Source organism: Ranitomeya imitator, chromosome 1 (genome assembly GCF_032444005.1).
Source record: "Ranitomeya imitator isolate aRanImi1 chromosome 1, aRanImi1.pri, whole genome shotgun sequence".
In the NCBI taxonomy this organism is placed as follows: Eukaryota; Metazoa; Chordata; class Amphibia; order Anura; family Dendrobatidae; genus Ranitomeya; species Ranitomeya imitator.
In genome coordinates, this window is record NC_091282.1 from 836,769,709 (window position 1) to 836,797,304 (window position 27,596).

At 43.0% G+C, this 27,596-nt stretch overlaps 3 protein-coding genes across 3 annotated transcripts in view; 2 read left to right on the forward strand and 1 right to left on the reverse strand.

Annotated features, from left to right (window-relative positions):
- The first annotated feature begins 2,957 nt into the window (after positions 1 to 2,957).
- Positions 2,958 to 27,596, forward strand: part of REXO1 (RNA exonuclease 1 homolog) — a 256,903-nt gene continuing 232,264 nt past the window's right edge. The window contains exon 1 of the mRNA XM_069740645.1: positions 2,958 to 3,201. Within this exon, the coding sequence (XP_069596746.1) occupies positions 3,066 to 3,201 (136 nt within the window). The 5' untranslated portion in view covers positions 2,958 to 3,065. The remainder of the gene's footprint in view (positions 3,202 to 27,596) is intronic.
- Positions 19,303 to 21,188, forward strand: LOC138650489 (uncharacterized). Its single transcript, XM_069740646.1, has 2 exons — positions 19,303 to 20,009; positions 20,161 to 21,188. Exons 1-2 carry the CDS (start codon positions 19,663 to 19,665, stop codon positions 21,044 to 21,046), a joined length of 1,233 nt encoding a protein of 410 aa, XP_069596747.1. The 5' UTR covers positions 19,303 to 19,662; the 3' UTR covers positions 21,047 to 21,188.
- Positions 22,585 to 26,542, reverse strand: LOC138657537 (uncharacterized). Its single transcript, XM_069745308.1, has 5 exons — positions 25,435 to 26,542; positions 25,250 to 25,354; positions 24,899 to 25,094; positions 24,590 to 24,749; positions 22,585 to 23,662 (listed from the first exon to the last, which is right to left on the reverse strand). Exons 1-5 carry the CDS (start codon positions 25,477 to 25,479, stop codon positions 22,585 to 22,587), a joined length of 1,584 nt encoding a protein of 527 aa, XP_069601409.1. The 5' UTR covers positions 25,480 to 26,542.

The window sequence follows — 27,596 nt, forward strand, 5'->3', positions numbered from 1 at the left end:
CAAAGGATATATAACAAAATGTTGAGATGAACTTTTGTTAATGACCAAATACTTATTTTTCACCTGTGAGGCAGTGACCCCTTTTACAGCTAGGGGGTGCTGTTTGTTCTCCTCAGGATGCGCATAAAGGCGTAGTGAGGCCATGAGGGGGCGTTGCAGTCGCAGGTGTAGCTGTGTTTATAGTTGTTAAAAGCCCTGTAGTATAGAGAGGTTGAGGTGAATCTGGAGAGTCTCAGGTGTGTCAGGGCCAGAGTGAAGCCTGACAACCCACAGCATACACAGTGGTGCTGCTGTCCACGATGACTGATCACGTACGTGGACAGGTGTTGTGCCCGGAGGTAGACTGTCTTGTGACCGAAGGAAGGACCAGCGTGTGTCACAGCTGCAGACAGGAGGATGTCAAGGTCTGTGTGTGGCTGTGAGTAGAGACTGTGATACAGCGGTGCAGGATACCCATGGGAACTAGCCAGAGGAGTAGCGTGTGTAGTGACTGCAATCTAAAGGATGCTGTGTACTATGAAGTGCTATGAACTGATGTGAATTGAACACTGGATAATATGCACTGAACTTATATGCTTGGAACCTTTTCTGTGTGAAGATAACACATTAAAGAGACTTTTATGTTTGAACTTTGTGGGTCACTGCCTCTTCACTGCGTACGTGTGCTACCGCAGCACTGCACACCATATTTTGCAAAATAAATCTTGCCAACTCAGACAAGGTGATTTTCTGGATTTGTGTTCTCATTTTGACTCTCATAGTTGTGGTCTATCTATGATGTCAATTACAGGCCTCTCTCATCTTTTTAAGTGGGAGAACTTGCACAATTGGTCGCTGACTAAATACTTTTTTCCCCACTGTATGTGGATGCAATACCTGATATATGGACAAAAACTGGTGTTTGTGTCCATGGCAGACCACTGAATGGAAAGAGCACTATTTGAATTTTGTAGTGCCAATTTTGCGGAACAGATTGTGAATTCCGTGTCACATTTGTAGAGTCCTTGCTATGACAAAGCAGGAGTAAGCTCACACAAGTGAACCAATTTTGGAAACTAAACCCCTCAAAGAATTCATATAGCATGTGTTGAGCATTTTTTCCTCTGAGGTGGTTTACAGAATTTTTTTTACATTTTATAATTTGAATGTGAAAGTGAAAATTAATTTATTTAAGTCAAAATGTTGTTTCAGCACCAAGTTTTTATTTTCACAAGGGCTAATAGGAGGAAATGGACCCCATAATGTTTAAGCAATTTCTCTAGAATGTGAAGATGCCCCAAAATTGTTGTTTGGTCACATGGCAGGGCTTGGACAGTAAAGGGTGCTGTTTGATTTATGTAACATAGTAACATAGTAACATAGTTAGTAAGGCCGAAAAAAGACATTTGTCCATCCAGTTCAGCCTATATTCCATCATAATAAATACCCAGATCTACGTCCTTCTACAGAACCTAATAATTGTATGATACAATGTAAATTAGGATGGAACAAGTTATGCATAGAATTCTGCATATGCAGAGCCACTCACATGCCAACACCCCTCAGAAAAGAACCCAGTTTGGAAACTGTAGCCCTCAAGAAATGTTGTCTAGTGTAGTGAGATTTTTTAACACACAGTTGATTCACAAAACTTTATAACATTTAGACATGAAAAAAAGTTCCACTAAAATACTGTCGTAACACCAAATTTATAAATTACACAAAGGGTACTAGGAGAAAATGGACCCCATTGTTTGTTAAGCCTTTTCTTCTGAATGCTTGCCCATGTCCACTAAACAGTGGATGAAGCTCTGCTGTTCTGCTCCACTACTGATAAATTCCGTCTAATGGTGGTGTGAGATTTGTGGCCCAAAGTCATTTAACCCCTGAAAAACATCAATCACTTATTCAAATATGTCAAAATTGGCTACCTGCCCACTTTGATGCCAGTTCTGATGCTGAGGACAAGCTTGGGCCAGGGTGGACTGACCTGGGTTTGATGTGGGCCATCACTATGTATGTAATGGTGGTGTGAGATCAGTAGCCTAAAGTCATTTAACCCCTTACAAACATCAGTTACATAGTCAAATCTGTGAAAATTGTTTGTTTGCCGACTTTGATGCCAATTCTGACACCCAGAACCCATGTGGGCCAGGCTGTTAGGACCTGTGTTTGATGCAGGCCATTAATGTCTGTGTATTCTTTTTGTGTGATCAGTGACCCAAAGTTATTTAAGCCATGAAAAACATAAGTTACTTATTCAAATCTGTGAAAATGGGCTGTTTGCCCACTTTGATGCCAAGGACTCGTTTGGGCCAGGGTGGAGTGACCTGGGTTTGATACGGGGCACCACTATGTATGTAATGGTGGTGTGGAATCAGTGGCCCAAAGTCATTTAACCCCTTAAAAACATCAGCTACTTATTCAAATCTATGAAAATGAGCTGTTTGCCCACTTTGATGCCCAGAACCCATTTGGGCCAGGCTGGGGGTACTTGGGTTTGATGCAGGCCATCACTGTCTGTGTAGCCTTTGTGTGTGATCAGTGGCCCAGTCATTTAACCCTTTCATTAAAGCCCTTTGATGCCCATTTTGTGCCAGTTTTATAATTTTTGTTGCTGTTTTGAAGTGTATCCACATCAGGGCACCTCGCTGCATTGTATGTTATTATTAATATTGTCATGCCTATTTCTTGTTGTTAAACCCATAAAAAAAAAACTGAAAAAAATGCAGAATAAGAAACCAACTCCAGCCTCGTCCTCCCCATGTAGAGAAACTTTCAGCTGAAGTCTAGCAGTCAGCCATGTCTAGAAATAGCTCAATGTAAACAGAGTCTTCGCGTTTGCACGTGTCACATGACTCCACAGTGTCACATGACCTCGTGACATCGGAAGGTCCTTTTCGTGCATAACATTGAGGCTCTGCACAGGTTTGTGTGGGGCGGCATATAAACAGCACACTTCCGGAAACTCATAGCATGGCTCCGCCCACACGAGAGCCTGGGCGCAGGATGGTGACGTCACTGGAGGTCCTGTCGCCCACTAAGATTTAGCGCTTAGCTCCTGGCCGTTGCAGTGGCCGCATAGAATGCTGAAGAATACCGGGTATTTCCGGGGGATTACGTGCCCGTTCAGTGAGAGTTGCCTGCGGCCGCACTGTGTCTTCAGACATGGAGGAAGAAGCGTCGGGAGTGTTAGGAGTGAAAAGGGCCGGAGTGGGGCGGGTGAGCCTTCCTCTTTGTTGTAGTCCTCGGCCGTGGCATTGCTGCTCTCCTCCCTGTCAGCCATGATGAATGCTGTAGGGCTTGTGTTCAGACTGCACGGTTTCCATTGTCCTACAGCAGCCTTGGTGTTGTGTGTATGAAGGAAAGGCTCCAGTAACTGATGTGTAAATCTGACGTCTGGGGCTTCTCTCAGAAAAGCTGCATTTGGCCAAGCAATATTGAAGTGATTTTTCAGAAGCCTCCTGTTGTTGTTTTTTTTTTTTTTTTTTTTTGTAGTAAAGTGTCTAAAGCAGCTTTTTAAACGTAGAAGAAACCACATTAGAGCAGATAATTGAGTGTTATGGTAGAAACGCCTGCAGCAACAACACAGTGCTTATGTTGGATGTGAACACAGCCTAAGAGGCTTTTTCCGAGATCCATTATGAAAATATGATCTAAATTGACACGCTGTGGATGTGAAATCCAGCGATCCCTGGCGATCAGCCCCCCCAGTCCCTTCACACCTCGCCTCTTCTTACTGCATGGGAGTGGATCACGTCTCTCCGTCACCTGCATAGTGCCCGAAGTCTCGCTCCGATCCCACTGCGCTGGCACCATGTGGTGCTATATTCCCTTTATGCTAAAGAGGAGGCTCCCGTCCAGCTGCCAGAGACTAATGGCCTGGCCACAAGGCTGAGTCGTCTATTTGCAATAACTCTACTAACATCTGTGCTTGTGTTTCTTATTCTTGGCAACCAGCTCTCTCCTGGCTTCATCCGCAGCTCTTCATAGTTGCAGGCATGACCCACCTCTGTGACATTGCTCTAGCAGCTATAATGTTGTGTTTGAATAGAAGAGCTGTGGATCCTGTCGTGTAAGAGCTGGTTCGCCCGTGGCCACAGACCAGGGGTTGTTTTTGCTTTGCTTATATAAGCTTTAGTTAGTGCAAATTAATTAGCACATCCCAGTCTCTCGCTCACTTGATTCGATTAACTATTGATTTATGTGGTAGAGAACATTTTCTGATTTACAGGACACTTCACTCTGATTTTATATCTTTTTTTTTTTAATCATAGCTACCTTGCATTGTGTGCAGATTTCTTTAACTCCTTCACAGTCGGGAAGGAGCTCCTGATCCTTGACGTATAGGTACATCTTGTCGATTGCATGCAACACAGGAACTGTACCCGTGCGATCGCTGCCTGGAGCTCCGTTTACGTGATAGCAGAGCCCAAGCTGTCGCAGCTGGGAGCGTTGCCTGCACTGCCGAAAGTTGTTAAACCTTCTAAATGCTGCAATGAGAATCGATCACAGGACAAGAGCATGGTCTAAGATGCTTCTGTTCAGTGTAACACTGACAGGTATAATGCATTATATCAGAGACGTAAAAGTTAAAGGCCCATAGAGGGACAAAGTAAAAAAATAATGTGTGTGTGTATATATATGTATATATATATATATATATATATATATATATATATATATATATATATATATATATATATATATATATATATAATCTCTTACAGTGGCCACCAGAAATGAACCTTTTTTTTTTTAAAGTGAGGCTGTCTGGTCGTTGTGATGCCTCTTTCCTTGTGATTAATTGAAAGTCCATGAGGTTGTCATCATGCAAGACCTTAACGTGAACCTATCATCAGGATTGTGCTTAGTAAACTACAGACTCTTGTCAGGTCAGCGCCGTTATACTGATTACAATGATACCTTGGTTGATGAAATTCATCTTGTGGTTGTTGTTTAATCTTTATTTGTAGTTTTCAGTTAGAGATTCTCATGCACTGGGGTGGCCTGTCTTTGTGGTACTCTGCTTACATATTCATCTGTGTGGGCTTATGTCAGGTCACTGACCCCCTCAGTGACCTGCCCCATATTTTACATACTGCGTATCTTCTTATGTAAAATAGGGGGCAGGTCACGGAGGGATCAATGACCTGCTATAAGCCATACAGATGAATACCTAATCTGAGCACCACATGAAGGGCTGCCCCAGAGCACGAGAATCTCATTAACTTAAAACTCCTAATTGTAGTGTGGATATAAAAATGGCTATTTTGAGTCCATATTGAAATATACAGAATGCATTCAGATCATGACAGAGTAGTGTTGCTGGTCATATATTTACAGACTGACAATGCTCATAGTGACACAATCTGGAGAACAGTTTACTTTATTGTCTAAAGTTTTTACCTCACAAATAGTTCTTTGTTTTTCTATGTTTGTTATTGTAAAACATGGAGGTTTATTTTAACCTCTGTCTGCTGTGGATTTATGTTATCTTGGGAGTCTTTTTGTATTGTGTGGCTTTATTGCCCCATATTCTGATGTTTGCCTGGTATCTCTTTCATCTTATCCCAAAAGTGTAAATCTCTATATAAGGCCAGAGAAACATGACTAAGACAGGAGCAGAAAGCTGGATACCTGTACTTCGACTTGTACAGTGTTGCGATACCTGCATAAGTGGGGACGCCCATGCAGTGTTGTGAATTTCCCAGGAGTTCAGTTCTCTGTCTTGGTGTTGCTTCTCTGATATTCCAGACAGATGATTTTTAAAAGCTCCTTGGTGATGATGTGAGTATATGTATTTAATCTTTACATATACATAACCTTTTGTATGTTAAAATATACAAAAGTATCGTTAAAAAAGATGCTCCAATTGGTGAAATAGTGTAAGCCTATGTGCACACGTTCAGGTTTTTTCGCGGTAATTTTGACCTTAAAGACCTTGCTGTTTTTTGCAATTCTGACCAGTGTCCCTTTATGAGGTAATAACTCAGGAACGCTTCAACGGATCCTAGCGGTTCTGAGATTGTTTTTTCGTGACATATTGGGCTTCATGTTAGTGGTAAATTTAGGTCAATAAATTCTGCGTTTATTTGTGATAAAAACGGAAATTTGGCGAAAATTTTTAAAATTTCACAATTTTCACATTTTGAATTTTTATTCTGTTAAACCAGAGAGTTATGTGACACAAAATAGTTAATAAATAACATTTCCCACATGTCTACTTTACATCAGCACAATTTTGGAAACAACATTTTTTTTTTGCTAGGAAGTTTTAAGGGTTAAAATTTGACCAGCGATTTCTCATTTTTACAAAACCATTTTTTTTTTTTTTAGGGACCACCTCACATTTGAAGTCAGTTTGAGGGGTCTATATGGCTGAAAATACCCAAAAGTGACACCATTCTAAAAACTGCACCCCTCAAGGTGCACAAACCACATTCAATAAGTTTATTAACCCTTCAGGTGCTTCACAGCAGAAGCAACATGGAAGGAAAAAATGAACATTTAACTTTTTAGTCACAAAAATGATCTTTTAGCAACAATTTTTTTATTTTCCCAATAGTAAAAGGAGAAACTGAACCACGAAAGTTGTTGTCCAATTTGTCCTGAGTACGCTGATACCTCATATATGGGGGCAAACCACTGTTTGGGCGCACGGCAGGGCTTGGAAGGGAAGGAGCGCCATTTGACTTTTTGAATGAAAAATTGGCTGCACTCTTTAGCGGACACCATGTCACGTGTGGAGAGCCCCCGTGTGCCTAAAAATTGGAGCTCCCCCACAAGTGACCCCATTTTGGAAACTAGACCCCCCCCAAGGAACTTATCTAGATGCATAGTGAGCACTTTAAACCCTCAGGTGCTTCACAAATTGATCCGTAAAAATGAAAAAGTACTTTTTTTTCACAAAAAAATTCTTTTAGCCTCAATTTTTTCATTTTCACATGGGCAACAGGATAAAATGGATCCTAAAATTTGTTGGGCAATTTCTCCTCAGTACTCCGATACCTCATTTGTGGGGGTAAACCACTGTTTGGGCACATGGTAAGGTTCAGAAGGGAAGGAGCGCCATTTGACTTTTTGAATGAAAAATTATCTCCATCGTTAGCGGACACCATGTCATATTTGGAGAGCCCCTGTGTGCCTAAACATTGGACCTCCCCCACAAGTGACCCCATTTTGGAAACTAGACCCCCCCAAGGAACTTATCTAGATGCATATTGAGCACTTTAAACCCCCAGGTGCTTCACAGAAGTTTATAACGCAGAGCCATGAAAATAAAAAATAATTTTTCTTTCCTCAAAAATTATTATTTAGCCTGGAATTTCCTATTTTACCAAGGGTAATAGGAGAAATTGGACCGCAAATGTTGTTGTCCAGTTTGTCCTGAGTACGCTGATACCCCATATGTGGGGGTAAACCACTGTTTTGGGGCACGGCAGGGCTCGGAAGGGAAGGCATGCCATTTGGCTTTTTAAATGGAAAATTAGCTCCAATCATTAGCGGACACCATGTCGCGTTTGGATAGCCCCTGTGTGCCTAAACATTGCAGATCCCCCACAAATGACCCCATTTTGGAAACTAGACCCCCAAAGGAACTAATCTAGATGTGTGGTGAGCACTTTGAACCCCCAAGTGCTTCACAGAAGTTTATAACGTAGAACCACGAAAATAAAAAAAAAATTTCTTTTCTCAAAAATGATTTTTTTAGCCCGCAATTTATTTTCCCAAGGGTAACAGGAGAAATTGGACCCCAAAAGTTGTTGTCCAGTTTCTCCTGAGTACGCTCATACCCCATGTGTGGGGGTAAACCACTGTTTGGGCACACGTCGGGGCTCAGAAGGGAAGTAGTGACTTTTGAAATGCAGACTTTGATGGAATGGTCTGCGGGCGTCACGTTGCGTTTGCAGAGCCCCTGGTGTGCCCTAAACAGTAGAAACCCCCCACAAGTGACCCCATTTTGGAAACTAGACCCCCCAAGGAACTTATCTAGATATGTGGTGAGCACTTTGAACCCCCAAGTGCTTCACAGACGTTTACAACGCAGAGCCGTGAAAATAAAAAATCATTTTTCTTTCCTCAAAAATGATGTTTTAGCAAGCAATTTTTTATTTTCACAAGGGTAACAGGAGAAATTGGACCCCAATAATTGTTGCGCAGTTTATCCTGAGTATGCTGGTACCCCATATGTGGGGGTAAACCACTGTTTGGGCACACGTCGGGGCTCGGAAGTGAGGGAGCACCATTTGACTTTTTGAATACAAGATTGGCTGGAATCAATGGTGGCGCCATGTTGCGTTTGGAGACCACTGATGTGCCTAAACAGTGGAAACCCCTCAATTCTACCTCCAGCACTAACCCCCCCCACACCCCTAACCCTAATCCCAACTGTAGCCATAACCCTAATCACAACCCTAACCCCAACACACCCCTAATCACAACCCTAACCACAACCCTAATTCCAACCCTAAGGCTATGTGCCCACGTTGCGGATTCGTGTGAGATTTTTCCGCACCATTTTTGAAAAATCCGTGGGTAAAAGGCACTGCGTTTTACCTGCGGATTTTCCACGGATTTCCAGTGTTTTTTGAGCGGATTTCACCTGCGGATTCCTATTGAGGGACAGGTGTAAACCGCTGCGGAATCCGCACAAAGAATTTACATGCTGCAGAAAATACAACGCAGCGTTTCTGCGCTGTATTTTCCGCACCATGGGCACAGCGAATTTGGTTTTCCATAGGTTCACTTGGTACTGTAAACCTGATGGAACTCTGCTGCGAATCCGCAGCGGCCAATCCGCTGCGGATCCGCAGCCAAATCCGCACCATGTGCACATAGCCTAATTCTAAGGGTATGTGCACACACTGCGGAAAACGCTGCGGTTTACAGTTCAATGTAAACCTAGGGGAAACAAAAATCGCTGTATACATGCTGCAGAAAAACTGCACGGAAACGCAGGGGTTTACATTCCGCAGCATGTCACTTCTTTCTGCGGATTCCGCAGCGGTTTTACAACTGCTCAAATAGTAAACCGCAGTTGTAAAACCGCAGTGAAATGCATAGAAAAACCGCGATAAATCCACAGCGGTTTAGCACTGCGGATTTATCAAATCCGCTGCGGAAAAATCCGCAGAGGACCAGAATACATGTGCACATACCGAAACCCTAGCCCTAACCTTAACCCTAATCCCAACCTTAGTGAAAGAAAAAAAAAATTCTTTATTTTATTATTGTCCCTACCTATGGGGGTGACAAAGGGGGGGGTCATTTATTATTTTTTTTATTTTGATCACTGTGAGGTTTTATCACAGTGATCAAAATGTACTTGAAACGAATCTGCCGGTCGGCAGATTCGGCGGGCGCACTGCGCATGCGCCCGCCATTTTGGAAGATGGCGGCGCCCAGGAAAGAAGACGGACGGACCCCGGGAGGCTCGGTAAGTATGATGAGGTGGGGGGGAGCACGGGGGGGGGGGGGGGTGTGTGAATCTGAGCATGGGGGGTGGATCGGAGTGCAGGGGGGTGGGATTGGAGCACGGGGGGTGGATCGGACTGCAGGGGGGTGGGATTGAAGCACGGGGGGAGCGGACAGGAGGACGGGGGAGCGGAGCACAGGACGGAGGGGAGCGGACCACAGATCGGAGGGCTGGGGGGGCGATCGGTGGGGTGGGGGCACATAAGTGTTTCCAGCCATGGCCGATGATATTGCAGCATCGGCCATGGCTGGATTGTAATATTTCACCAGTTTTTTAGGTGAAATATTACAAATCGCTCTGATTGGCTGTTGAAAGTGAAACTGCCAATCAGAGCGATCGTAGCCACGGGGGGGTGAAGCCACCCCCCCCTGGGCTAAAGTACAACTCCTCCTGTCCCTGCAGGCCGGGTGAAATTATAGTTAACCCTTTCACCCGGCCTACAGGAGCCCATTCCGGCCATGACGCGTATGCTGCGTCACAGGTCGGAATGGCACAGGTTTTTGTGATGCATACGGTGCGTCAAAGGTCGGGAAGGGGTTAATTTTGCGGATGTTCTGCGTTTTTCCCGCTATTCTATGCATTTGGGAAAAACGCATAAAAAACGCGGTAAAAAACGCATGCGGATTTCTGGCAGAAATGTCCGGTTTTTGTCAGGAAAATTTCTGCAAGAAATCCTGACGTGTGCACATACCCAAGAAACTTTAGTCAGCCACACCAGTTCCGATTGAGCTCTATGAAACACACATACGCTTGTGAATCTACATTTGAAGCTAGAGAACATGCTTTTTCGGAAGCATACAGAGGTTAAGGGTATGTGCACACGTTGTGGATTTTTCCACGCGGATTCTGCAGAATCCGCAGGTAAAATGACCTGCGGATTTCACCTGCTTTTTTCCACCTGCGGATTCCTATGATGGAATAGGTATAATACGCTGCTTATTATGCACAAAGAATTGACATGTTGCGGAAAATAAACCGCAGCATTTCTGCACGGAATTTTCTGTAGCATGGGCACAGCGGATTTGGTTTTCCATAGGTTTACATGGTACTGTACACCGCATGGAAAACTTCTGCGGATTCGCAGAGCCAAATCTGCAACGTGTGCACAGACCCTTAAGGGAACCGGTCATTATGAAAACAGAGTCCAATTAGCAGTCATCATGCTACAGAGCAGAGGAACTGAGCAGACTGATATATAGTCCGGTGAGACAAGGCTTTACTAATAGTTTTCCCACAATCATAGGTTATACTGAATCTTGTCTCACAAAACTCTCAATCCTCCCAGCTCCTCCTGCTCCAGAACTTGATGGCTGCACATCGGTCCGCACCCCCATGGTGAAAGATTCCTTCTAAGCTTCCAAATGCTCTTGACCCAGCTACAGAATTCAGTGGATTTTTAAATAGGACCTGTCACTTTACATGAATATGTATTGTTATTTTTTTTAACCTGATGTAAATGCCGCTGTTGTCCTGAATCTGGCATGATTATTTTGTTCCAAACATAGGATACCCCATTATTGACATCCATTATGTCTGATGTCTTCATTGAGCTATCCTCGGAAAAACGCGGCCAACGCAATGTGAAAGAGCCCGAATGTGTGATATTGTGCTAGACCTGTAGCGATAGTTTGCATAGTTGCTGTGTACTTCTTATATAGGGTCATTCCATGGTAGCTTACGTTACAACACGATTTAGTAATTTACCCTAAAAAGATGATGGTAACTTACCTTACAATAAGTTTAATCCAATGGATGGTAACATACTGTAACGTTAGTTACCATCGGTTTAGTAACAAAAGTTACTGTGCTGTGTGGTAAGCTAAGTTATCTATATTTCTTGTAATAAAAACTGTTGCTTTTAACTTGAGAGGTTAAAATAAATTTGTTAAAGTTGCTGGGACAACGGTGTTTTAATACAATAAAAATAGTGCTTCTGCCCTCTTTACCAGAACAGAAAATTTGGCAGACTCATGAAGGACAATTGCCTTTCCTTTTTTGTGTAACGTAAGTTACCAAGTAATATCACTGTATTTTGTATTTAATCTTATTGTTGAAAAATCAAACGGTGTTGAAATCTATTGAGAATAGTGTAATGTACAATATACATTCACTCTTTTTTGTGCTTGCCTTCAATGAACTGTCTGTAGCCAGTTTTTGGCCTGTGAATGTAAAGTAAGTTACCATGGAATGACCCTATAATCTAAAGTGATATTCCAATAACAAAATGTACTTTAACCCCTTAATGACAGCCAATGCATCTTTTAACTGACCTGAGATGTAAGAGCCTCCCCATACAGGTGACTATCCAGTAGCTGTCGGCTGTCCACTATAGCTGACAACTTGCTGTATCAGCCACGATCAGTGTTTGCACTGTCCAACTCTGTTTAACCCTTTAGATGCTGCTGTCAATAGTGACTACATCATTATAAATGGATAACAGAGTGTGGGGGCTTCCTATTTAACAAAATTGGTGCCCTCAGATCATGATTGTGTGGTCCTGATGTTTGCCATGGCAATTCATGACCAAATAGCGGCCTTAGAATCTGATTGCTGTAGTAATCTGTTCAGAAGTTAGAGGCATTTAGGTGGTAAAAATACACATTTTCATTCCAATCATGCCACTTTGCATTAATTCCTGTAAAGCACCTGAAGAGTTAATAAACTACCTGACAGCAGTTTTCAATATGTCCGGGGGTGCTGTTTTTAAAATGGTATCACGTTTGGGGGTTTCCCAATATGAGACCCCTAAAGTCACTTCAAACATGGATAAGTCCCTAAAAAGATAAATTTTGCAAATTTCCTTGAAAAAAATGAAAAATTGCTGCTACATTTTTAATCCTCCTAAAATGCTAACAAAATAAAATAACATTTTACAAATGGTGCAGATGTAAAGCAGACATGTGGGAAATGTTATTTATTAATGGTTTGCTGTGGTATGGCCATCTGGACTAAAGGGATAATCATTCAAAGTTTGAAAATTGCTAATTTTTTAACATTTTTCTCAAATTTCTGATATTTTTTTTTTATAAATAAACACAAAACATATTGACCTAAATTTACCATTATCATAAAGTATAATGTGCCACGAAAAAACAAGGTAAAAAATCACTGGGATTTGTTGAAGCCTTGCAGAGTTATTGCCACATAAAGTGACACTGGTCAGATTTAAAAAATCACTAAGGGGTTAAGGGGCAGAATTTTATTGTCAGATGTACACATTCATAGTGAATTGGATGGTAGAAAACTGCTTACAGACTGACCCAAATGCTGTGTGCAACGCTATTTATGTAGCCATTGCACAAAAATAGATGACCAAGCACAAAGACAATGCACCAACACCACAATTTTGTTCGTTTCTCTAGTGTTGCATTGATGCAGTATTGTACATTCACATTCTCTGAATTGTGTGTATCATTTTATTTATTTATTTTGCTATTATAGTCGGGTGTGTATTATGGCAAACTGGGCTTTTCCGGGGGTGGGGGGGAGGAATCTGTGACTTTGTTGTGCCTATCTGTTGTCGTGTGCATTAAATATAGAGATTATATGGATGGAGAATATATCTATAAATTCTTCCTGTTTCAATTCCATTTTTGGCTCAGTGTAGAGCTCTTTATTTTTTCTCATTCCATACCTCTTTATATTCCATCTATAAGATTATTAATGCAAATAAAATGAAAAGTGATTTAAGAAAAAATGTATACAAAAGTGTACGCAATCATACTATTCCTTTAATTTAATACTTTGAAATAAAATTGCATTATATCGCAAGTAGTAGCCTTCTTTAAAGCCGTATCCGAACCTTAGTGTTAGAAACTTGTCAATACACTAATAAAGATTAAACAACAACCACAAGATGGATTTAATCAACCAAGGTATCATTTTAATCAGTATAACGGCGCCGACTTGACTCTGTCTGTAGGTTACTGTGCAGAACCCTGCTGACAGTTTCCCTTTTAATATTAACCAAAATGTTTTAGAATATAGCTATGGTCTTTTAATTAAAGAAAACTGATTGCTAAAAGTTTTGCATATACTATTTACTGATCACAACATAGAGTAATTCATTCTTTACAATGCCATAACTTAATATGTTGTAGCATAACCTCTTGCTTTAATTACTGCACTACGCCGATGGGGCATTGAAGCCAGCCGGGTAATCAAGACATCCTGGGGGAACTTGAAATTTGCAAACAATTCATCTTTATTGCTGTGGGTACACACCCCAACTCATCTCCCTAAATCATCCCAAAGGTACTCTGTAGGGTTTAAACTGGGTAATTGTCTTGGCCATTGCAACAGGCGAACATTTTTCTTTGCTAACCAATTTTTTACTGAATTGGACGTGTGCTTAGGAATATTGTCTTGCTGGAATTTCCAGCCCCTGCCTACTTTGGGTTTACCATGTGGCAGCATTACATTCTCCAGTATATCCTTGTACATGGTGGCATACATATTTCCATGAATTTTATGGAGAGGGCCAATGGCAGATGTAGAAAAGCAGCCCCAAACCATGACCTTGCCACCACCATGTTTCACTGTAGGTGTATTATACTTATGTTTTCCAATTGGGCGATAAAATATATATATATATATATATATATATTACATACTAGATGGTGGCCCGATTCTAATGCATCGGGTATTTTAGAATATGCATGTCCACGTAGTATATTGCCCAGCCACGTATGTCACAGGTTAAAAAATAAAAAAATAAACATACTCTCATTCGGATCCGAGGGCCCCTTGTAGCGCGCGGCTGCCGCCATCTTCCGTTCCCAGGATGCATTGCGAAATGACCCAGGTGACTTAGCGGTCTCGCGAGGCCGCTAAGTATTCTGGGTAATTTCGCAATGCATCGCCGGGAACGGAAGATGGCGGCCGGCTCTGCGGACAACGGAGGGTGAGTATAGCAGTTTTTTTTAAAATTATTTTTAACATTACATTTTTTACTGTTGATGCCGCATAGACACCAATAACACAGGGTTAATAGCACCGCTATTAACACAGGGTTAATAGCGGTGGTAACGGAGTGCGTTACCCGCGGCATAACGCGGTCCGTTACCGCCGGCATTAACCCTGTGTTAGCGGTGGCTGGAGGGGAGTATGCGGGCGCCGGGCAGTGACTGCGGGGTGTAAGGAGCGGCCACTTTCTTCCGGACTGTGCCCGTCGCTGATTGGTCGCGGCAAATCAGCGACTTGGATTTCCTTGACAGACAGAGGCGCTGCGACCAATGAATATCTTTGACAGATAGAAGGACAGACAGAAAGACGGAAGTGACCCCTAGACAATTATAGTGTATGTATGTGTGTATATATTATATGCTTCCCGTCACTACCAACAGATTGAAGTTGGATTCATCTGACCACAACGCCTTAGACTAATCTGACTCTTTCCATTGGCTGTGTTCTTTGGCAAACTCAAGTCGGCCCTTCCGGTTCCTTGCAGAGATGGAAGGCTTCTTGACTGCAACTCTTGCATGCAAGCCTGCTGCTCTTAGCTGTCTCACCAGTTTAGTGACTCACTTTGACCCTATATTCTTCATTTCGTGTGAAATCTGTGCAACACTTTTATGGACATCAGATACTGACATAATTGATCAACTTTGGAGAAAGTTTTTCTTGGTCATCCACTTCTAGGTGTCAGCTGTTCCATAACCTTCTTTTTTTATTATAACTGACACGTGACTCTGAGAGCAGGTGAATTCCATAGCTATAGCTACTGTATTTTTGGCTTTTGCCTGACTTCACTCTCAGAATAATGAGCTTCCTGGCATCTAGTGATTAAATTTTGGCTTTGCCATGTTTTAACCAAAAAACACACAAGCAAAAAATTAAAAAATGTAGGCAAAATTCGACTACCCATGACAAAATATGTAAAACATTTTGCCAAGCAAATGTTGAAAATTGACACATAAAGGGATAAAATATTGTTGAACGCAATTTTAATCCTTATAGTGGACAACCACTTGCTTCTGGTTTACTAAAATCACCAGGACAATGGCATCACCACAACAACCGCACAGAAGTAATCACACATTAAAAAAGCCACATCTTTGGTGGTGTGTGTAATAAATATATATATATATATACATACATACATACATTGCCTACAAGTAGTATTCAACCGCCTGCAGGTTTACACATTTGGAATTAACTTGTCATTGTGACATTTGGACTGTAGATCAGCCTGGAAGTGTGAAATGCACTGCAGCAAAAAAGAATGTTATTTCTTTGTTTATTTATTTTTTAAAATTATGAAAAGTCTTTTCAGAGGGTCGTTTATTATGCAACCCCTCAACCCACCAGAATTCTATTTGGTTCCCCTAAAGTATTAAGAAGTAGTTCAGGCACAAAGAACAATGAGCTTCACATGTTTGGATTAATTATCTTTTTCCAGCCTTTTCTGACTATTTAAGACCCTCCCCAAATTTGTGAAGAGCACTCATACATGGTCAACATGGGAAAGACAAAGGCGCATTCCAAGGCCATCAGAGACAAGATCGTGGAGGGTCACAAGGCTGGCAAGGGGTACAAAACCCTTTCCAAGTAGTTGGGCCTACCTGTCTCCACTGTTGAGAGCATCATCCGGAAGTGGAAGGCTTATGGAACTACTGTTAGCCTTCCACGGCCTGGACAGCCTTTGAAAGTTTCCTCCCGTGCCGAGGCCAGGCTTGTCCGAAGAGTCAAGGCTAACCCAAGGACAACAAGGAAGGAGCTCCGGGAAGATCTCATGGCAGTGGGGACATTGGTTTCAGTCAATACCATAAGTAACGTACTCTACCTCAATGGTCTCCGTTCCACACGGGCCCGTAAGGTACATTTACTTTCAAAGCGTCATGTCAAGGCTCGTCTACAGTTTGCTCATGATCACTTGGAGGACTCTGAGACTGACTGGTTCAAGGTTCTCTGGTCTGATGAGACCAAGATCGAGATTTTGGTGCCAACCACACATGTGACGTTTGGAGACTGGATGGCACTGCATACGACCCCAAGAATACCATCCCTACAGTCAAGCATGGTGGTGGCAGCATCATGCTGTGGGGCTGTTTCTCAGCCAAGGGGCCTGGCCATCTGGTCCGCATCCGTGGGAAGATGGATAGCACGGCCTACCTGGAGATTTTTGCCAAGAACCTCCGCTCCTCCATCAAGGATCTTAAGATGGGTCGTCATTTCATCTTCCAACAAGACAACGACCCAAAGCACACAGCCAAGAAAACCAAGGCCTGGTTCAAGAGGCAAAAAATCAAGGTGTTGCAGTGGCCTAGTCAGTCTCCTGACCTTAACCCAATTGAAAACTTGTGGAAGGAGCTCAAGATTAAAGTCCACATGAGACACCCAAAGAACCTAGATAACTTGGAGAAGATCTGCATGGAGGAGTGGGCCAAGATAACTCCAGAGACCTGTGCCGGCCTGATCAGGTCTTATAAAAGACGATTATTAGCTGTAATTGCAAACAAAGGTTATTCCACAAAATATTAAACCTAGGGGTTGAATAATAATTGACCCACACTTTTATGTTTAAAATTTATAAAAATTTAACTGAGCAACAAAGCTTTTTGGTTTGTAAGATTTAGGCATCTGTTAATAAATCCTGCTCTTGTTTGAAGTTTGAAGGCTCTAACTTATTTGCATCTTATTAAACCTGCTAAATCTGCAGGGGGTTGAATACTACTTGTAGGCATTGTGTGTGTGTGTATGTGTGTATATGTGTATATATATATATATATATATATATATATATATATATATATATATATATACCGTATTTTCCGCTTTGTAAGACGCACTTTATTTCCCCCAAATTTGGGGGGGAAATGTGGGTGCGTCTAACAAAGCGGATATACCGCTTACCATTACAGGCTGGGAGGAGGGGGTGTCCGCCGCCGCTACCGCCTGCCGCCGCTGTCGTCCGCCGCCACTGCCGGGGTTGTCCGCTGCTGCCCCGGGTGATGCTGAAGGCTCCGGTGCTGCGGGGGGCTCTGGCGACATATTGTGAAAGACCAGAGCCCCCCGGCAGTTCTTCCATGCGTTCCAGTATGACTAATTCCGGGAAAATGGCCGCCGGAATCTCGGGAGATGAGATTTCAGCGCTGAGATCTCATCTCTCGAGATTCCGGCGGCCATTTTCCCGGAGTTAGTTCCAGTATGACTGACTCCGGGAAAATGGCCGCCGGAATCTCGGGAGATGGGATTTCAGCGCTGAGATCTCATCTCTCGAGATTCCGGCGGCCATTTTCCCGGAATTAGTCATACTGGAACGCATGGAAGAACTGCCGGGGGGCTCTGGTCTTTCACAAAATGTCGCCAGAGCCCCCCGCAGCAGCGGAGACAGCCCTACAGCACAGGAGCCCCCTGCAGACCCCTCATCCCAGCCTGCAGCAAAGGAGCCCCCTGCAGACCCCTCATCCCAGCCTGCAGCAAAGGAGCCCCCTGCAGACCCCTCATCCCAGGCTGCAGCACAGGAGCCCCCCTGCAGCACAGGAGCCCCCTGCAGACCCCCTCATCCCAGCCTGCAGCAATGCTCCACTCCTGCCTCCGGCAACGAGCCTGGGACCCTGATCCACCACAACCACAACCCCTGGTAAGTAATAAGACGCATGGATTATAAGACGCCCCACCAATTTATTAAAAAATAGTTTTTTCCTATTTTTCTCCTCAAAATTTGGGGTGCGTCTTATAATCCGGAGCGTCTTACAAAGCGAAAAATACGGTATATATATATATATATATATATATATATATATATATATATATATATATATATATATATATATATATGTTATTCGTTCGCTGATTGGTCGCGGCAGCCATGACAGGCAGCTGCCAAGACCAATCAGCGATGGGCACAGTCCGATTAGTCCCTCCCCTACTTCCCTGCAATCACTGCCCGGCGCCTGCTCCAGAATCCCCTCCATTCACCGCTCACACTGGGTTAATGGCAGCGGTAACGGCCGGCGGTGTACCGCACTCCCTTACCGCTGCTATTAACCCTGTGTGTCCCCAATTATTTACTATTGATGCTGCCTATGCAGCATCAATGGTAAAAATGTCATGATAAAAAAACAAAACAAACCTGCTATACTTACCCTCCGCCGCCTTTCTCGCTCCTCTCCACGCTCCCTGGATCGCTCCATTGCAACTTGCAGCTTCTGTCCCGTCCCAGGGCTGGTGTGCGGCAAGGACCTGATGTGACGTCACGGTCATGTGACCACGACGTCATCATAGGTCCTGCTCACACCAGTCCTGGGACCGCAAGCTGCCGCTTGCAATGGAGCGATCCAGGGAGCGTGGAGAGGAGCGAGAAAGGCGGCGGATGGTGAGTATAGCAGGACTTCAACGGGCTCTAGGTGAGTATATGTTTATTTTATTTTTTTTAAGTCTCTATACTACGTGGCTCTGTGCTGGGCAATATACTACGTGGCTGGGCAATATACTACGTGACTGGGTCATTCCATGTCAAGTGAACCAATGATTTTTACCACTATATTTTTAATTCTTTTGAGATTTTGTTATTTGGTAAGTGTGTCAGAGAATGCAAAATGTAAAGAAGAAAAAATTCTAGATTTTTTTTTAATTTTTTTTATTTATTTTCAAAGTTCGGAAAAAGTGCGAATTTCGGTGTTGCATGCCTTTACATTTCTCCCCATAACTCAGGCTAGAAAAGAGATAGAGAAACAAAATAAACCCCATTCTACTCAGAACTGTACAGGCTTTCACTAGATATGTCACAAGAGTATCTTTGATAATTTACCTATGCGAACGCAAGCGCAAAACTTTAACCCCTTAGTGACCGCCAATACGCCTTTTAACTGACCTGAGATATAAGGCTACGTTCACATTAGCGTCATGCGACGCTGCGTCGCCGACGCAACGCACGACGCATCGGAAACGCACGCAAAAACGCAACTTTTGTGACGCAAGCGTCGGACGCATGCGTCGTAAAACGCAGCGTTTTTGGTGCGTTTTTGGTGCGTTTTTACAAAAACGCAGCGTTTTACGACGCATGCGTTGTCAAACACTGATTAGATCTTTACACACAATTTAGTGTCTAGACACTAGATAACACCACCAATGAATAGAAGAGGGTGGGTCTAGTGTCTAGACAATCGATAATGCCACCAATGGGTAGATGGGGGTGGGTATTAATGTAATAGTGGTATATATACCCCGGCATACATTATTTCCAACCATAGAGCATCAAGATGGATCGTTCCATGGAGAGTATCTACCTCACTTTTCAGCTGGAATTAGCCCTTGCTATAGCTTATGCTTTTGCCTGTCAAGAACAGAGGAAAAGAGACAAACAACGGAGAAGGAGTCGTCGGCGTTTTTGGCTACACCCTATAGTGGAAGTCCGAGAGAGTCGTGGAGTGTACCATTGTCTTTTTGGCGAATTAAATGAGAACCAGGACAAATATTTTGAGTACACCAGGATGTCAAAAGACAGCTTCCGATATCTGCTGCGTCTGGTGGAAGGAGCCATATCCAGGCAGGACACGCAGCTCCGTAAATCGATTTCCCCTGAGGAACGTCTGCTGGTGACTCTACGGTACGTAATGGAATGTGAAGGATTTATATGTTCTTGCCACTTTTTAAATTAACGTGTTTTTGTTTTTTGGGGTGGGGGATTGTAATTAAAAATGAAAAATTCTTTCATAACAATTAAATTAATTATATTTATTTATTTTTCTTCTTGTCAGTTTCCTGGCTACCGGAGAGACATTGAGATCACTGCATTTCCAGTTTCGGATTGGAGTCTCAACACTGTCGGGTATTATTGCAGACACATGCCGCGCATTGTGGGACAACCTCAGGGAGGAATTTTTACCCATCCCTACAAGAGAATTATGGCATGCCAACGCCCAAAAATTTGAAAAAGTTTGTGATTTCCCTAACTGTATCGGAGCCGTGGATGGCAAGCACATTAGGATTACCAAGCCTTCAAGAAGTGGATCTCTTTTTTATAATTATAAAAAATACTTTTCCACCGTGCTGATGGCAATTGCAGGTGCGGACTGCAGGTTTCTCGCTGTGGACATTGGAGCGTTTGGTCGTGCAAATGATTCACGGACATTTAAGGAGTCTGACATGGGCCGAAGATTATACGAGAACAATTTTAATTTCCCCCATCCACGACCTCTTCCTAACACCGAAGGCCCGGCCCTGCCATTTGTTGTGGTTGGGGATGAGGCTTTTCAAATGTGTGGCAACCTACTTAAACCGTACTCTAGTCGGGGGTTGGACCGCACAAAAAGTATTTTTAATTATAGACTGTCCAGGGCCCGAAGAACTGTGGAGTGCGCCTTTGGCATTCTGGTGTCCAAATGGCGTATCTTAGGATCCGCAATAAATTTGAAAATTGAGACAGTGGATGAGGTGGTGAAGGCGTGTGTGGTTCTACACAATTTTATTATTGATAAAGAGAGAGTCAACGTTGAACTCGATGAACCCATACAAAATCCATTGCCTGATTATCAAGCTCATCCTCTGCGGACAACTTTGGAGATTGCTCATATGAGGGACCAATTTGCTGCATATTTTGTTTCCGATGTTGGCCGTGTTTCTTGGCAAGATCAAATGGTGTAATTCAACGTGTTGTTATGATGTTATGTAAACACTGTGGAGCCCATGTAACCATCATATGTTTGGTTATTAATGTCACCCGATTGTCTAATGCGTTGTGTTTGTTAATAAAGTTTATTGTGCCTTTCCGTTTTCACAAAACAAATCTCCCATCCGTTTTTCCATAGTAATTGTAAAAAATCCTATTTTATTGAAAGTAATGATTGTCCCACAAAATTTATGTGAGCACCAGTACCCAAATGGACTGTGACAAAACAATAAAATTTGCAGCCGTGAGTACCATAGTTTTGACGTATAAAACTTCATCGGCTCCCACCTTGTTAACCATAATTAATACTGAAGACTATTTTCATATGGAACCTGGCTTGACAAGGAGGGAAACTATCATGTTTGCAAAACTCTACAGAGTTAACACTATTGTACTCAGGATGGTAGAATTTGTCCAGAGTCAAATAGTGGCGACACTGTGAACATTGCTTCCACCTCACCTGACCAATATTTTAAAGGGAACCAGTCACCTGTATTTTGTGGGACTGGAACACCCCAAAACTCTGCCCATATGAGCCAAAAACAGTCCCACCAAATTCAGGTGACCGGTTCCCTTTAAGGTACATTAATAAAACTATTCTACAACGATAACTACCAGTGATACCACCGGACCGTGATCGTTGTTTATTGGTCGTGTGGTTGCTGGAGAGCTGTCACACAGCCAGCTCTCCAGCAACCCAAAAAGAGCAAGTCCCGTGTAATCTGGGAAATGTTATGAAGCGCATGGCCGCACTCACGATGTTTACCATTGTAAATGTAGTTATTAAAAATACAAAACAACATTTTATTACGGTGTGTGACACGTCCATCGCCGTCAGCTTTCCGTACTGTGCCAGCCCTAAACCACAGTACAGCGTTTATTATTAACGGTGTGCTCTGATTTACGGGCGGGAATCACAGTGTAAGTAATTGCGGAAAGATGACGGCGAGGGACGTGGTTGACACCTTTTTTGATTTGTGGGGTATTTTTTAATTTTTATTTGAGTGTTTAAAACACTGCGCTAGTAACCCAATATTACCTATTTTAAAATAAAGACATCGCTTGATCGGTGTCTAACTCGCCGATCCAACAATGACAGCGTGGGTAACAAAAAAAAAATCATAATCATTCGTTGACACCCAAAATCTCACAGCAGGGGCTCTATCGTTTTACGATTACAGAAAAGATAACGTTGGTTACACAAATAAACCAACTTTATCTATACTGAAATCGTTGTGTGATGGTACATTTTAAACTTGACATATTGAGCAATGCTGGTTGTGTTTGTAACAGCTGATAGTACAATGAGCGCCAGGCCTATAAAACAATTAATAAAAAAAAATCTAAAAAATATTGTCAGACATTGCACATCAGGTGTTACAAAGACAATATTTGTGTATACGGCGCAAGGTGTCATTTGGTGAAAACTTTATTTGAGACAATAAAAACCAATTTTTTGTAAACCAAATAAATTTTTTATTTTGGGACAGGAAAAAAAATTAGGGACATAACATTACGGGGTACCTACATCCACAACTAAAGGGGATTGATATCCCTCACTTCTGGTGGGTGTGGAAGAGACCGAGGAGGAGGACGAGGGGGAGGAAGCAGCAGCATATTCAATGATACTTGACGGGATGCCGACATCCATCCACTGTTGGGATACTTCCAAAGCAGGTGAGGGAGGAGGAGGAGGGACGACGACCAGTGTCCTTGGCTGGCTACTCCGGCTCCGGGTCGACCCAGGCTGTGTTGACGGTGTGCTCCTTGTAGACCCAGGCTGGGTACTGGGTGTGCTCCGTGTAGACCCAGCCTGGGTACTTGGTGTGCTCCGGGTCGACCCAGGCTGTGTTCTGGTGGTAGTTGTGGGAGCAGCCATAGCCAAGGTCGTAGTGCTAGTCGTCGTCGTCTTGGTCTTCTTTTTTTTCCTCCTCTCTCCCTCTGTGTGTGGGTCGGCTTCCCGTCTGTGCCCGTGTGCCCTTGAAGGCCGGTCTTGCTCCGACCTTTGGGGCTCTGTTCTGTGGTGGCGGTGGCCCTCGTCACGCGGACCTCTGTGGTGGTGCTCTGCAGCAGGAGTCGGAGTCATGGCAGCCAGCGATGGTACTGTGGGCGCATTTGTCGCTGACTGCATGACCCGAGCCTGCTGCAGAGCAGTGACATAAAGATTGTTGCAGCCCTGCATGACCGAAATCTGGAGTTCCGGCGTAAGATGTTCAACCATCCCGTTGTGAAGGGCATTAAAAAAATGTTTCGCCGGCCTCGCGAGATCCGTTTCGATGTTTTCAAGACGCCGCTCGATATTTGACATTTTATCGCACAGCGCCTTGAAACCATTCTGAAAGACGGTACTCAAATGTAAAAATTCGGGCATGGGCGCCCTGTCCGAGGCCCGCTGACGCTGTCGGGAAGACCCGAAGGAAGGAGCGACAGAGGCCTCGGCCAGGGGAACATCTGATGGACCGGCTGCCGGTTCGCCAGATTGTGGTGGTGCAGACCTGCTCTCGCTGTGGGATGGCTGCGAGGCTTGAGATGGCGCTTCACAAAGGACCGCTCCAGAGGGTCGGACAGGCTCGCGGGTGCTGCTGTGTGTTCTGTGAAAACATAAGGAAAGCATTAGTATACTAAATATCAAATTTCACAGGCGTCATTAATTAACTTTACCGCCAGGTATCCATTACCGCCATTAATATTAACCTATTTTTAATCTTAACACTGCATATGCACCATCAATATTAAAAAAAACACATTTATTTTATTCCAAATAGTCACCCATGATTGCGATTTAACGCCAGACAATTATGCTTACGTTGGAATTGCCATGACGTCACGGTCATGTGACCGAGACGTCATCACAGGTCCTTTGAGCTGAGCAAGCATGGGAACATAACCTGCCTTGCAGTGGAATGTATGGCGTGTCTATAATATTTTAATTATTTGTGTATAACTAAATCGGGGATACACCTGGATAGGTACTATACTAATCCCCTATGAAATATTGGCTGGGCATGGCCAATCTACTAGCTTTCTGTGTTCTGTATACTTCCGATTTCAGGGACATTACTAGTAAGTCACGCTCACCATTGTAGTAATCCCAGAAGGGAGCTGCTGTGTAAAGTGTGAGAATACCAGAAATGAATATAAATTCGAGGTCAACGAGGCGTGAAAAGTAAAAACAAAATACTTTATTCACTTCAATCAGAAGCAGAGGATGAAACATCTGCACAATACAATAAAAACACTATCTACGTGTTTCAGGTCTGATGTTCCCTGCCACCTGAAACGCGTAGATAGTGTCTATGGTATTGTGCTGATTTTTCATCCTCTGCTTATGATTGAAGAGGATAAAAGTATGTATTTTTTACTTTTCACGCCTCGGTGAACTCACCTTTTTTTTTTTTTTGTTTAAATACTTTGTACTTGCCAAAATAAATGGCTGGGCAATAAGCTAAGTGGCTGGAATGTAGTATGTGAATATGCATGTTGTAAAAACTAGGTGTGTGCATAGGTACTAGACTTACTCTCTGCTTTCAAGGACCGGTCTCAAGAATTGCAGTATACGGTTATACTTGTAAACCGAGGTCCTTGAAGCCGCTGCACCACTACGGGCCTGTCCTTCCTTTTTCAGGCCCCTCTTGAAACGGTCCTTCATGGAGCGCCATCTGGTCCGCAGTTTTCGAACTGTGTATAAATAAATAAAAAAACACAACAAAATTTAGAGAATATATTGACAACGATTACGCAACCGTGTGCAATACCAATAGAAGACATCACAGACGGTTGTGTAATCCTAGCATGATGGGTCACAGCAGCATTTTGGAAATACTTACGAAAACTAGCTTTGACCGTGGGGGAAGCGCTGTCGAAGCCATCCCACAGCAATTGTGCCACCTCTTTCCACATACACCGCAATATGCCCTGGTCCGCGTGCCGGGGGTCACGGCTGTCCCACAACGGGCCCCGTTCCTCTATGGATGCCACCATGAGGTCGATGTTGAGGGGTTCATCCAGGGCCCGTTGTGAAACCTAGAAAAAATGGAAAATATTAATTGTTGCAAGATAAATAAAAGTTGACCCTACCTCCTCCACCGCCACCTACCACACACAACACCACCCCATCCCGCCACCCCCCATACCCGCCCAAAAAAAAAAAAAAAAAAAAGTTTAAAAAAAAAACTTACTCTCCGTCCTGCAACCACAGCTTGGCCCCGTGGTCTCTGCTCCTGCTCCGGTCTCTGCTCCTGCTCCCTCTCTTCCTCCTGGCTCTCCTCCTCACTTGAAGAAGCCTGCAAAATAGTTTACCAAAAAGTTGAGTGACCCATCTACAAATGAAAGCGAATATAGTAATAGTAGATCATGTACTCACCTCACTCCTCAGCGGTGGGGTGCTGGAATCACTGCCGCTGGCCATGACTATTAATGCAATTCTGAAATAAAGAACAAAATAATTGTTCCTATGCTCCTATGCACAATCCAGCAATATAAAAAACAAAACAAAAAAAAAAAGGCATTTAAACCACAAACAACATTGCACTCCAACCTAACGCTGAGCAAACAACACTGCCACATTGATTAAATTAAAGAAACAATGGCTGAGACAACCCAATGCCAGATTAAACTAAAGCCTAAAGATAAGATCTACAACAGACCCCATGTTGTAATACCAAAAGTTTTTTTTTTTTTTTAAAGTACAGTAATCCACGGAGCAAGAAACCCCAAAAACACAATAGATTTTTGAAAGGAAAAAAATGTAAATATTTAAAAACACCATACTTTACAATAAAACCGACAGGGCCGGAGACAATAGAAGGGCATACAACGCCATACATCACAGCCAGAAACATACAACAATGTCTTTACACAACCACAGTGCAGAACTACACAACTTGCAATAAAAAAATTATTACATGTAAAAGGGCGCATAATCATTCTATGCACTACCATACTTTACAATAAAACCGTCAGGGCCGGAGACTATTAAACGCCATCATATAACGCAATTTTTAAACATCACAACTGAATACAAAAAACACCACCAAACCAAATAATTGAAAATAAAATTCTATCCTGAAAAGAACAATCATCAAGGCCGCAGACACAATGAAACGCCATCCTATACAACGCCATACATCACAACCAGACTAAAAATACAACAATATCTTTAACCACAGTGCAGAATATAAAACACAACTTGCAAAAATAATTTTAAACCACATGTAGAAAATGCACAGAATCATTGTATACTTACATCTCTGGACAGCGGATAAGTAGAAGTGTTCTGGGATGTGTAGAAGTGTTCTGGTGATGGATTTCTTGCCTCAAGATGCTGCAGTAGAAGTGACAAACAATCCAAACATTTTCTTTATATAGGGGGGATGTTTATCTACTGTTTGCACTGTCTAGACACTGTCTAGACACCTTTTTGTTCAATTTTATGTAACGACGCATGCGTCGTACAACGCACGCACGACGCACACACGCGACGCAAGTGCGTTGTCAATGTGTTTCAATGGAGATTTTAACGCAATGTCGACGCAAGTGCGACGCATGCGTTTTTTAGACGCTCGAAAAATGCAACATTGTCGCGTCTCCGACGCCACCCAGGTGCGGTGAAACGACGCATGCGTCGTGCGTTTTACCGAAAACGCACGACAACGCAACGCATGCGTCCCCAATGTAAAAGATAGGGGCGCATGACGCATGCGTTGCCGTGCGTCGGCGACGCAGCGTCGCATGACGCTAATGTGAACGTAGCCTAAGAGACTTATATCCCCATACAGGTGACAATCCAGCAGCTGTTGGCTGTGCACCATAGCTGACAACTTGCTGCATCAGCCATGATAAGTGTTTGCACCATCCAAATCTATTTAACCCCTTAGATGCTGCTGTCAATAGTGACTACATCATTATAAATGGTTAACAGAGTGTGGGGGCTTCCTCTTTATCCCAATTGGTGCCCTCAGATCATGATTGTGTGGTCCTGATGTTTGCCATGGCAATTCACGACCAAATAGCGGCCTTAGAGTCTGATGGCTGTAGTACTCTGTTCAGAAGTTAGAGGCATTTAGGTGGTAAAAATACACATTTTCATTTTTCTCATGCCACTGTGCATTAATTCCTGAAAATCACCCAAAGGGTTAACAAATTACCTGACTGCAGTTTTCAATATGTCAGGGGGTGCTGTTTTTAAAATGGTATCACTTGTGGGGATTTCCCTATATATAGGACCCCCAAATTCACTTCAAACATGGATAGGTCCCTAAAAAAATACATTTTGTAAATTTCCTCGAAAAAAATTTAAATTGTTGCTACATTTTTAAACCTCCTAAAATGCTAACAAAATAAAATAACATTTTGCAAATGGTGCTGATGTAAAGCAGACATGTGGGAAATATTTATTAATGTTTTGCTGTGGTATGACTATCGGGATTAAAGGGATAATCATTCAAAGTTTGAAAATTGCTAATTTTTTAACATTTTTTTTTCAAATTTCTGATATTTTTTATAAATAAACACAAAGCATATCAA

Coding starts and splice junctions, on each gene's coding strand:
- LOC138650489 (XM_069740646.1), top strand. CDS start 19,663: ATGGATCGTTCCATGGAGAGTATCTACCTCACTTTTCAGCTGGAATTA. Junction 20,010..20,160: donor CGTCTGCTGGTGACTCTACG/GTACGTAATGGA, acceptor TCTTCTTGTCAG/TTTCCTGGCTACCGGAGAGA.
- LOC138657537 (XM_069745308.1), bottom strand. CDS start 25,479: ATGGCCAGCGGCAGTGATTCCAGCACCCCACCGCTGAGGAGTGAG. Junction 24,750..24,898: donor CACGGTCAAAGCTAGTTTTC/GTAAGTATTTCC, acceptor ATTTATACACAG/TTCGAAAACTGCGGACCAGA. Junction 23,663..24,589: donor CCGGTCCTTGAAAGCAGAGA/GTAAGTCTAGTA, acceptor ATGTTTTCACAG/AACACACAGCAGCACCCGCG.